This window comes from Temnothorax nylanderi, unplaced genomic scaffold (genome assembly GCF_030848795.1).
Source record: "Temnothorax nylanderi isolate EJ_2023f unplaced genomic scaffold, tnyl_v1.0 TNYL_tig0870_pilon, whole genome shotgun sequence".
NCBI lineage: Eukaryota > Metazoa > Arthropoda > Insecta > Hymenoptera > Formicidae > Temnothorax > Temnothorax nylanderi.
Genome location: NW_027249932.1, coordinates 34,454 through 46,703, shown reverse-complemented (window position 1 = coordinate 46,703; position 12,250 = coordinate 34,454). Strand labels below are relative to the sequence as shown.

At 47.8% G+C, this 12,250-nt stretch overlaps 1 protein-coding gene across 1 annotated transcript; it reads left to right on the top strand.

The window, feature by feature from the left end:
* The first annotated feature begins 5,706 nt into the window (after positions 1-5,706).
* LOC139785717 (uncharacterized) lies at positions 5,707-10,857 on the top strand. The gene has a single exon (XM_071724877.1). It carries the CDS (start codon positions 5,707-5,709, stop codon positions 10,855-10,857), a length of 5,151 nt encoding a protein of 1,716 aa, XP_071580978.1.
* Positions 10,858-12,250: the final 1,393 nt, after the last annotated feature.

Sequence of the window (12,250 nt, the reverse complement as noted above, 5' to 3'; positions counted from 1 at the left end):
TGACATCAAAAACTCAAAAAACAATCTTTTCTTCGGTTTCTTCTACCCCTATTTTATATATAATTTTTTTAAATTTGGTTGATTAGAGCCAACTTTATACGCAATCAAAGGTTTATATACGAATTTACGAAAACAAAGCTTCCTCTATGAGGAAGCAAAACATAAGACGAAACAAATAATAAACCAGTTCATCCAGTACAGTTTCTTCATGCTTTTGGTTCACTGTTGGTAAGTTTTAATCAAGTTCAATATAGTAATTAAACAATCTATTTGCTATACCACTGGCACTTGATCGAATGCAACAAAAATGGTCTCAGCAAAAGGGTTTTTATGCTTCTGCTCATCTACTTTGAGAATAGTAGACTCAGACATGGAATTCTGTACAGTTTTGGCAAGGTTGCTCAAAGCTGAGGTTGACTGCTCCAGGAGACCACTCACAGCATCATCATTTTTTTGCTTCTTTTTTGCAAAATTATTTGAGTCAGGAACAACTTTCTTCCTTTTTACACTAGAATTTTTTGACTTAATCTTTTGAGGATTCGTACTGTCTTCACATGCAGCACTCTCACATGCTGTGCTGCTACTATCGTCAATATCAATAGGGATATCATCAACGTTCATTACTAAATCAATGCACCCTTTGATGGTTGGAGACACTCCTTGGTGGTTGGACGGCACTGGTGGCAGTGATACAGGAGAAGAGGCCCTGGGTGACATGGGTGGTGTAGCAGAACGTAAATTCCCCAAGAAGAACTACGGCCTCTGTAATAAACATACGTGTAAGTTTATTACCTCAATAAGATATGAATGTGAGAATTTTTATTAAATGCTTGGACTCACTTTTGGTGAGCAATATATGGGATCAGAAATGACATAGCTCCCATGAGATGCCACTCCACTTTCTTCGCTGCTGGTCCTCCGCCTGATCCGCTGGCTGGTTTGGTTTTCCTTTCTCTCAACTTTTTTCCAAGTTGAGTTCGCAGCTGATTCCATCTACTCTCTAATTGTTCAACTGTATAAACAACAAAGAGGTTAGGATGGATAAATTACAAACCGTACTTTTAAGCACGTCAATAAACATTAATATACCTGATAATAATATTCCAGACGCCTCTCGTATCATATTCCAAGCGTCTTTCTTCACCTCCTGGTTTTTATAATCCCGATGTTTTTTGTCATACAACACCGGGTTCTCTCTTACCAAAGTAATGAGGATTTCATCATTAATTGTTTCCTCTATGTCATCCATTGCCGATTATCACTCACTTATTAACTTATTTAACAAGATATCGGAGGTTATATCGGCGAGCAAGGTTATATCCACGAACGACGTATTTTCTCCGACACGAAAAAACGTCTTCTTCGCTATACGTCGGTTTTAAGCTTTATGCTCTAGGTCGTAAGAATTGAGTTTTGCGCAATTCGCTTAGATCTAACGGCTAAAGCTTAAATACTGCGCGGGAATGTCTTCGAGACGGAAATGACGTCACTTAACGCTTACGGCTTAGAGCTTAAATACCCTTAAAGCAAGGTTGTACACCAGCACTAACGCAGCGAGATTATTGCATTTTCGCCGTATGGACACCAAAAAGTATAAAAACAGTGGATGTGAAAAGAGACGATGTTTTTTGGGAAAAATCAAATGCTACCTTTCCTAACACGTTTTTATTACGAATGCACGCTTCCAGAAATTTTGGACAGCCGCCATAATAGACATATGCCAATAAGAAATCCACAATATATAATGGAAGCTAAAGAAGCTAAAGATGCGCGTAGAAAAAGAAATAGTCCGCAAAATAGCAGAAAAAGTACTATTAAAAGGGAAAATTTGGAAGAATTTATTCCAAAGAGCAAACGTTTAAAGTGCAACGTTTTTCCAACAAAAGCACCATCTGCCGCTGTTACAGATACAGAGCAAGATGATGATTGCATCATAATCAGTTATGACAATAGCAAACAAAATTTAACTGAAGATGATGTAGCAAGACGTAGAAAGTGTCTGGATGACATATATGCTCCTTTTCATTTGGTGGAACAGAATGTCTTGCCCACAAGTAGCAAACTAAATGATGAATCATTAGACTTATTTTTACGTGTCATAAGAGAAACTTCATGTTTCGAAACGCAAAGCGTTCAGTACATAGAAGCCCCTAACCTGATTATAACTAGTGATAGTAACAAAAGCTTACACTGAAAAAAAATTTACTTGATTTAAGTAAATATATTAACTTGAAATCCATTTACTTGAATTAAATAATTATTTATTAAAATCTAATAAATTTTTTTACTTCCGAGAAAATATTTATTTGCGTAAAAGTAATTCATGTCCTTAATAAATATTTACTCACATGAAGAAAACGTTATTTTAAATAAAATAATATTTTCTTAAAACTGTGAAATAATTTTCTTACGTGTAATAAATGCATTTACTTAAAAGTAGTAGCCAATTTAAAATAAATATTTGTTTAATTTCAGTTTTTAAATTACTTGAATAAAAAAATATTTATTTAATTCAAGAAAACCAATTTAGTAATACTGGGATACTAAAAGCAAACAAATATTCACTTTCAATAACGAAATATATATTTTGTTTTAATAAATATTTCTTTGACTCAAGCAATTCATCTACGAAAATATCTGTACATAATTAAATATTTTAGGCATATATATTTACTTGATGAAAATAAATATTATTTTGAATAAATAAAATAAAAACTTTGGTTTTTGAAAAATTCAACTACAAAATCATTTACTTGATCTGAGAGAATGTTAACTTAAATCAAAGCGTTGGTGTTTGAAAACTAAGAAGATATTTCTTTATAATTGATAAATAATTATGTACTTGAATTAAAGATACCATTACTTTGGAATTAGAAAATATTCACTTTTATCCAGTAAATAAATTACTTAGTATCAATAAATATGTTTGAACAATATTTACTTAAATGAAAGAAATCATTAGCTTGGTATCAGAAAAGAAAATACATTACTTAATATCGATAAATATGTTTAACAAATATTTACTTTTTCTAAGAAAATATTTGCTCAAATCAAAGATTTGGTTTTTTGAAACCAACAATATATTTCTTTGTGAACAAATATGTTCAGTAAACAAATATTTAATGATCACAGAAACCATTTGTTCGAAATTAAAAAGTATTTACTTAATCTAAGATCATTTTTGCTTAAATCAAAGTGTTAGCATTTTAAAATTATCAGTATACTGTCACCGGAAGCAAGAATGTCCGTAACTACAATTTAATTTTTATGATAATATTCATGTAAAGTTCAGAAGTTTATCATTTACCGAAATCAAGTTTGTTTTCAATTTAAGCCTTAAACGTATATGATCAAAATATATAGATTTTATGGAAAATTTATTGAAAATTTATGGAAAATATAAATATGATTTGATGGAAAATCTTCTGAACTTTACATAAATATTACGACAAAAGTAACAATTTGCAGTAACGGCACTCTTGTTTCTGGCGGCAGTAAATATTTACTTGAAACAAAGAAACCATTAATATGGAATTAGAATATTTTATTTTTTTAATATTTGATATTTTTAATCAAAAACGTTGTGCTCGAGAGAAAGAAAACGTGCACGCCCGTTTACAATGTGTTTCGAGACGGTGGTTTTATATTCTTTATCACTATCTCTCTACTTTTTCAGTAGTGTAGGCGAAAGATCTCGAAGGCGCGACGCGAGCCGAACAGTCGAGAATGGATGGCGTGCGCGTCGATCTCTCGATCCACCGATTGGCCGATGTTCGAAAGTAGCGCCACGGAGATGGCGCGGAAGAGTGTATGTGTGCGTGAGATAATGCAAGCGGCAGTCAGTTAGTTACAAGCCTCAGAGATATACGTGTGGGTTTGTACGTGTGAGTGAAGGACGGCTCGCGAGTGTGGTCGCATACGTTGATTAGCATACGCGCTCGTGTAAAAGAAACAGTTGTGAACTAATTGTATTGTCTGTGTTATTTCTGCCTTCTCCATCTGACTCTTAAACCACGGATCTCCATCGCCAAGGCTCGTAGCGGTAAAAGCCAGAGTCTTTTAGCAAGTCTTACACTATATTGGGTCTCACACGGTTGCGCCTCGTAAATGCGCAGCGTCAGAAAGACCGCGAGCCAGCAGATCCGGACGCGAGCCCGCATTTTCTCGCATAACGCCTGCAGATTCTATTTTTGTTCGACATCATATTGTTGTGTATTGTGTGTTGGAGGAAGAAATTTTTTCATCATGGCTGATGAGACTACGAAGACTTTATTACACGACCTACAACTTGCTCACTTGGTGGAAACTTTTGAAAGTAAGTGTTGTTTTGTATTATATTTAGATCAGAGCTCGGCAAAAAATTGTTTTGATGACTGAAGCTAGCGGTCGATTAGTCAAAATAGAATGTAAGTAAAGGAATTCCTATATGCTCGAAATAAAAATGCCTGTACAAGTATTATTATAGAATTTTTACCGATGTACAATGTTTTTTCATTTAGTTTTTATTGGATTAAATAATTGTTAAGATAAATCGGCCGCTAACTTGAAAGTTATTGTAATTTATTGAAAAATATGTATCATTGTGATTGTTTAGTTATTTTGAAAATAAATAAATTAATAATTTTTATTTATTTACAGAACTAATCTCTGCATCGCAATGAAATTTTATATAAATCACCTTGAATATTTGAAGTACTTAAATAAAAAAATTTAGATTTTTTTCATTATTTCTTAATTATATTTTCATTAGAATACATGTCTACTTCTTATTGAAATAATTTTTATCCAGGTAAAAAATTGCCACTAAAACTATTATAACAAAAGTTTAAAAACGTTCAAACTCAAGATTTATTTAAATAAAGTAACTTTTTCTGCATACTATCCAAATTTAAAAATAATATTTATAACTGCATTTCAGAAAATAAAATCAGCATGGATGTATAAGAAATAATGTCTGAAGCATTGATAGGTGTGTGAGATCGTGATAATTCGGTTGCATGTCAGCGCATGTCACGCTTTCTATAAAATAATCGCCTAAATAATTTCGCGTTAAGGGAATAACTCGCGGCACGTTATAGCATGGATCTTTCGTTACTTTCCGAAAGTTCGCTAATTGTTAGCAACAACACAGCCACGGTCGACCGGTCGCATAAACAAAGTCGAACGACGACGCTCTCACAAAAGAAAGATCCCTGCTATAAACAAAACAGTTGAAACCATGTAACGACCCCGCCGGGGCGTCACGTGAAAACGGTGACGTCGGTTCTATGACGTAGGGCTCCGATGGCCAATCACCCTCCCGAAACTGGTGGTACCCAGCCTGGAGGGAGTTTCGCCTCGGAGGTGATAAAGGGATCGCCGCTGCGCCGCGGAATCGATTTCGCTCGCAGATCACCGCTAGTACACCGCTTTTCTAAACCGCCTTGCTATACCGCCGCCGTTTCGCACTCGCTTGCTGAACCGCTTCTCGCTGCTCTCGCCGTGCTCAACTCTGTGCGCGCTCACGGCACTTGCCTAAAAGTAACCTGTGTTAACTGTACATATTTAACATTATAAACGCTATTTTCTCTGTACTTGCTGTGTCTTCTCTTGTGGTTGTCTTTACCTCGCGCCATCCCGCGCTAACGCGTGCCCCCGAACATTCTGGTCCTTCGAGCCGGATCATCGCCGGCAACCGCGATCGGGAGTGCCTAAACAGAAGACACCATGAGTCTTGACCATAGCGCCATGCTGAACAGCCAACACGAACTCTTCGTACGCATCTCCAACGCAGTCGAAAACCTGAAGAAGATGGGTCAGGCGAATATCACCCTCTCTGCCGTCGAGACTCGCATTCGCCTCCTCGACGACCACTGGGCGAAGTTCGAGAGCCAGCATGACCTTGTTCGGGCCTGCTACAAGGACCGCTACGCTGAGAGTGAGTACGCAAAATTAGACTTACTCGACCAAGCCGAGAGCGCTTACGTGCTCCAGCGTAGCATCCTGTCCGAACAGGCGAAGCTCTTCAAGGCCGCGTCGGCTTCCGCGTCCGTCACGGCGTCAGATCAGGGGGGCGAACACGCGCCTCGCGTCTCGCTGCCCCGTATCAACTTGCCGCAATTTTCGGGCGCCTACGAGGACTGGCCATCTTTCCGCGATCTCTTTCGGTCGGTCATCGGCGACAAGCCGGCGATTCCGCCAGTCGAACGGCTGCACTACCTCCGCTCGTGTCTCAAAGGGCCGGCTGAAAAATTAATAAGATCGTTAACCATTACGGGCGAAAATTACGATCGCGCGTGGGCGCTACTCTGCCAGCATTACGAGAACAAGAGGGAGCTGATACGCTCCAACTTCGCCACGTTTACCGCCGTGGCGAAGATGAAAGCCGCTACCGCCGACGAGCTCAGCCGCGTCCATAACGCCGCCACGTCCGCCGTGAATGCTCAAGAGAGCATTGGGAGGCCCATAGCGTCGCACGGCATGGACCTTTTCAACCACCTCGTCATCGAACTGTTCGACTCGCGAACGCGTCTGGAATGGGAATCCTCCTCGGGAGATTCCTTCGAACCGCCGTCCCACGATACGCTGATGAGCTTCATCTCCAAACGGATTCTCACGTTAAACGCCGCGAATCCGAAGAACACTACCAAACCCGCGAGTGAACCGTCACGGTCCGCGAAAACCCACGTCGCGAAGCGTTCCGAGCCTTCTCAGTGCCCGCTATGCAAGGGGAAGCACTCGCTCATGGGGTGCCCCGACTTCAAGGCCAAGACAGCCAGTGAGAGGAAGACTGTGGTCGAGACCAATAAACTCTGCTACAACTGTCTCGGCAATCATCTGGTGGTGAAGTGTCAGTCTACGCGAAACTGCTTCACATGCAACTTGCGTCACCACTCGATGTTGCACGACGCGTACGTTTCCACGCCGAAACCTGCCGCGGAAGTCAGCGCGCTTTCCGCCGCCGGAAAGACCGAAGACCGTAAGGCGATTCTCCTCGCGACCGCGCGCGTGACCATTGCCGACCGGCACGGAGATCCCCATGAGGTTCGGGCCCTCATAGACCAGGGCTCCGAAGTGTCGATCGTGTCGGAGTCCTTGGTGCAGCGGCTACGCCTGCCGCGATCGCGCACGCGAGTGTCTATCTTCGGCATCGGCGGCTCACACTCGGGGTCCACTCGGGGCAAGGTGTCACTGAACGTCACGTCGAGGACCACCGGGGACTCGTTCACCGCCGTCGCGTTCGTGCTTCCGCGTCTCTCGCTCTACCAAGGCTCCACGAACAAGTGCAGCACCACGTGGCCTCATCTTCAAGGACTCCCGTTGGCCGATCCGCGCTTCACCGCCAACGACCCCGTCGAGTTGCTGTTGGGCGCTGAAGTTTGCTCGACCATCCTGGAGGATGGTCTCCGCCGAGGCGAACCGCAAACGCCAATAGCTCAGAAGACCATCCTGGGATGGATCTTGTCAGGGGGCTGCGGTGCGACCTCCCTCGTTGGTCACCTCAGCTCATTCCAAGGCACCGCCGACCGTGACTTGGCCGAGCTGGTACGCCGCTTCTGGGAGCAGGAGAGCGAACCTCCCGCTTCCGTCACGCTCACTCCCGAAGAAGAGGAGTGCGAGCAACACTTTGTGCGCACCCACGAGCGCACCCCCTCTGGCCGGTACGTCGTCCGACTGCCGTTCGCCTCGCCGCCGAAGAATCTCGTCGAGACCCGCAAGCCCGCGGAGCGCCTGCTCACCGCCATGGAACGCAAGTGCGCCCGAGATCCCCGGTTCGGAGAGCTCTACCACGCGTTCATGCGGGAGTACGAAGACCTCGGGCACATGGAAGCCGTTGCTCCGTCTGACGAGAACCTACCTCGCGGAGCGTGCTACCTGCCGCACCACGGAGTGTTGAAGGAGGCCAGCACCACCACCAAACTTCGAGTGGTGTTCAACGGCTCACAACGCACCAGCTCCGGCGAATCGCTGAACGACCACCTCTTCGCAGGCGCTAACCTCTTGCCGGCACTCGCTGACGTGCTCTTGCGTTGGCGTCGGCACCGCTACGTGATGATCACCGACATCGAGAAGATGTATCGTCAGATCTCGGTCCACCCGGAAGATCGCGACCACCAACGGATCCTGTGGAGAAGTGCCGTCGACTTGCTCGTGCGCGTTCTCCGCCTGACGACGGTCACGTACGGCCTCAAGTGCTCGCCGTGGGTCGCGATTCGAACGCTCTTGCAACTCGCCGCGGACGAAAGGTCTCGGTATCCGCGCGGCGCGATCGCCCTCGAGGAGGACAGATACGTGGACGATGTCGTAACCGGAGAGGACACAATCGACGACGCGATCGCGGTGCAAACCGAACTACGCGAGCTCTGCACGGCGGGCGGGTTTCCGTTACGTAAGTGGGCCGCGAACTCCGAGGACATTCTCGTCGGCATCCCGCGGGAACATCGCCTTCAACGCGCACTGCACGTGTGGGAGAACGACACTCACTCCACTCTCGGCCTCCGATGGCACCCAACGGACGACGAATTTTCCTTCGCGATTCGTACGCGCGCGATCACCGAATTCACGAAGAGGCGTGTCCTCTCGGAGACCGCGCGATTGTTTGATCCGCTCGGATGGCTCACCCCCGTCGTGATCAGAGCCAAGATTTTTATCCAGTCCGCTTGGTTGAAGCGACTGGAATGGGACTCCCCCCTTCCGCCGGCGGACGCTCAGCTTTGGGCGCGCTTCCTGGGGGAGCTCCCGCTTCTCGAGGGTCTTCGCGTGAGCCGCTGGCTCAACTGCGGAGCTACGGAGTCTCAGGTCGAGATCCATGGCTTCGCCGACGCTTCCGAGCGAGGTTACGCCGCTGCCGTCTACCTCCGCGTCACGAGAGGCGGCTCCACCACGCTGCACTTGCTCGTGGCCAAGAGCAAGGTTGCTCCGATTCAGCAGGTGTCCCTCGCTCGACTCGAATTGTCCGCGGCCGCACTGCTCACTAAATTAACGCGACACGCTCGCGACACTTTACATTTGCCCGCAGCACCGATCTTCCTCTGGTCCGACGCCCGAGTGACACTTCACTGGATCAAGGGCCACGCATCCCGTTGGAAGACGTTCGTGGCCAACCGGGTGTCGCTCATTCAGCGGACTCTTCCCGAGGCTCGGTGGCGGCACGTTCCCGGACGCGACAACCCGGCCGACTGCGCTTCCCGAGGGATTGCGCCCGGCGAACTGATCGGCCATCCGTTGTGGTGGACGGGCCCGGCGTGGCTGCGGGAGGACCGAACCCGGTGGCCCGACGAGAACGACGAGATTCCCGACGCGGAGATGCCTGAGCGGAAGGCCGTCGTGTCCGCCGTCGGGAGGATCGAAACGGAGCCCGACACTCTCCTTCGATTCTCTTCGCTACACCGGCTTCTACGCGTCACGGCGTGGTGTCTGCGATGGCGACGCACCACCTCCCGCACCGACGATCCCCGTCCGGACGATCGGGCGAGAACGCTCACTCCGGAAGAACTCGACACGGCACTGTTCCGTTGGCAACGGGTGGTGCAATCACTTCACTACCCGGAGGAGATCAAGGCCGTCAGGAACGGCCGCACTGTGTCGCATCGCAGTCCACTCGCCAAGCTGAGTCCCTTCCTCGACGACAACGGCGTGCTCCGAGTCGGAGGGCGACTCAAGCACGCACTGCTTCCACATGACGCGCGACACCCATTGATCGCTCCAACGTCTTCCTGGCTCACTCGTCTGCTCGTGGAGTCCTGCCACCGACGAACCCTCCACGGCGGAGTGCAACTCACGCTCGGCACTCTCCGCCTCCGCCACTGGATTCCACGAGGCAGAGCCGTGGTGAAACAGCTGTTGCATCGATGCGTAATTTGCACCCGATGGCGAGCCGCGCCTCCGCAACCACCGATGGGCAGCCTTCCACGGGCCCGGGTCATCCCGTCGCGGCCCTTCCAGCGGACCGGCGTGGATTATGCCGGCCCGATTCTCATACGCACGACCAAAGGGCGAGGACATCGAGCGCACAAGGCTTTCATCGCCGTCTTTGTGTGCCTCGTCTCCAAAGCCGTGCACCTCGAAGTAGTCTCCGATTACACGACGGAGGCATTCTTGGCCGCCCTCCGTCGTTTCACGGCCCGCCGGGGACTCTGCACGGACATCTATTCCGACTGTGGCACCAACTTCATCGGGGCTGACCGGGCACTGCAGGACCTCTTACGCGCGTCGTCATCCGACGGCCGGCGCATCGCTCACGACGTCTCCACCCACGGAATCCGGTGGCATTTCAATCCACCAGCCGCACCGCATTTCGGCGGACTCTGGGAGGCGGCGGTGAAATCCACCAAGTTCCACCTGAGGCGAGTCATCGGCGAAACGACCCTCACCTTCGAGGAAATGGCCACTTTCCTCGCTCAGGTTGAGGCCTGTCTGAATTCTCGGCCGCTTCAGGCCTTGTCCGATGACCCAGACGACGTCACGGCACTGACCCCGGGGCACTTCCTTATCGGGGCTCCCTTGCTGGCAGCTCCTGAGCCGTCACTGGGAGAGAGGTCGGACAACACCTTAACTCGATGGCAGCTGGTGCAAAAGATGCGCGATCATTTTTGGCAACGGTGGTCGCGCGAATGCATCCAGCATCTCGCTTCCCGACCAAAGTGGCTATCTGCTGAGACCACCCCGGATGTCGGCTCACTCTGCTTGATGCGGTCCGAGATCGCTCCGCCGAATCGATGGCCCCTCGCAAGGATCATCAAGCTGCATCCTGGAGACGACGGCGTCGTCCGCGTAGTGACCGTTCGCACGGCCGCCTCCGAATTCGTCCGGCCACTCGTCAAACTTGTGCTGCTTCCCGGGGCCGCTGGCTCCACCACCACCGTTGCGGATGCGTGAGCCAAAACCATCCGTTGCGTTAGTTTTCGCGGTTCGCGCTACTTATGTCCGTCGGTTATTATTGTCACTTCGCGTAATTGTCTCTGACGGCCTTCCGCCAATGCACTCCGTGCACTTCACTTAATCGGTGATGTCGGCCTTCCGCCAATGCACTCCGTGCACTTCACTTAATCGGTGATTTCGGCCTTCCGCCTTAACTTAACACACACTCGCGTCACATCACTTCACGGCACCATGTATATACCGAAAAACATACATAGAAACATATCGTGCGAAATATGTTTCTCGCTCGAGATTCTCGCGTGTTATGACAATGCGCAGCCGCGCACCTCGCAACATGGCCGCTCGCACTCGCGCCGGGATTGCGATCATCAGTAATCGATCGCTAATCGATACTTCGTGCCGCGACTGCGATCGCCTCAGCGAGCGCACCGTCTCGTTTCGTCACCATATGACGAGGCGGGCGGGAATGTGTGAGATCGTGATAATTCGGTTGCATGTCAGCGCATGTCACGCTTTCTATAAAATAATCGCCTAAATAATTTCGCGTTAAGGGAATAACTCGCGGCACGTTATAGCATGGATCTTTCGTTACTTTCCGAAAGTTCGCTAATTGTTAGCAACAACACAGCCACGGTCGACCGGTCGCATAAACAAAGTCGAACGACGACGCTCTCACAAAAGAAAGATCCCTGCTATAAACAAAACAGTTGAAACCATGTAACGACCCCGCCGGGGCGTCACGTGAAAACGGTGACGTCGGTTCTATGACGTAGGGCTCCGATGGCCAATCACCCTCCCGAAACTGGTGGTACCCAGCCTGGAGGGAGTTTCGCCTCGGAGGTGATAAAGGGATCGCCGCTGCGCCGCGGAATCGATTTCGCTCGCAGATCACCGCTAGTACACCGCTTTTCTAAACCGCCTTGCTATACCGCCGCCGTTTCGCACTCGCTTGCTGAACCGCTTCTCGCTGCTCTCGCCGTGCTCAACTCTGTGCGCGCTCACGGCACTTGCCTAAAAGTAACCTGTGTTAACTGTACATATTTAACATTATAAACGCTATTTTCTCTGTACTTGCTGTGTCTTCTCTTGTGGTTGTCTTTACCTCGCGCCATCCCGCGCTAACGCGTGCCCCCGAACAATAGGTGATCTTATACCTATTATTGGTGACAGAGCCAAATTCCTTAACTATTGGCGTAAACATTTTGGCAAAGATGAATGTGATAAAAGTAATAATTATCATGCAAATAATAAAAAAGTAAGCTACAGTTTTAAAGAATGATTTTTTAACCTAGATTACGGGGTAAAGTGAATAATTTGTAATTTTTGCACATAATTTTTTTATAATCCTTTTTATGTGATAATAGGGGAGACCGGGGCTAAAACGTCTACG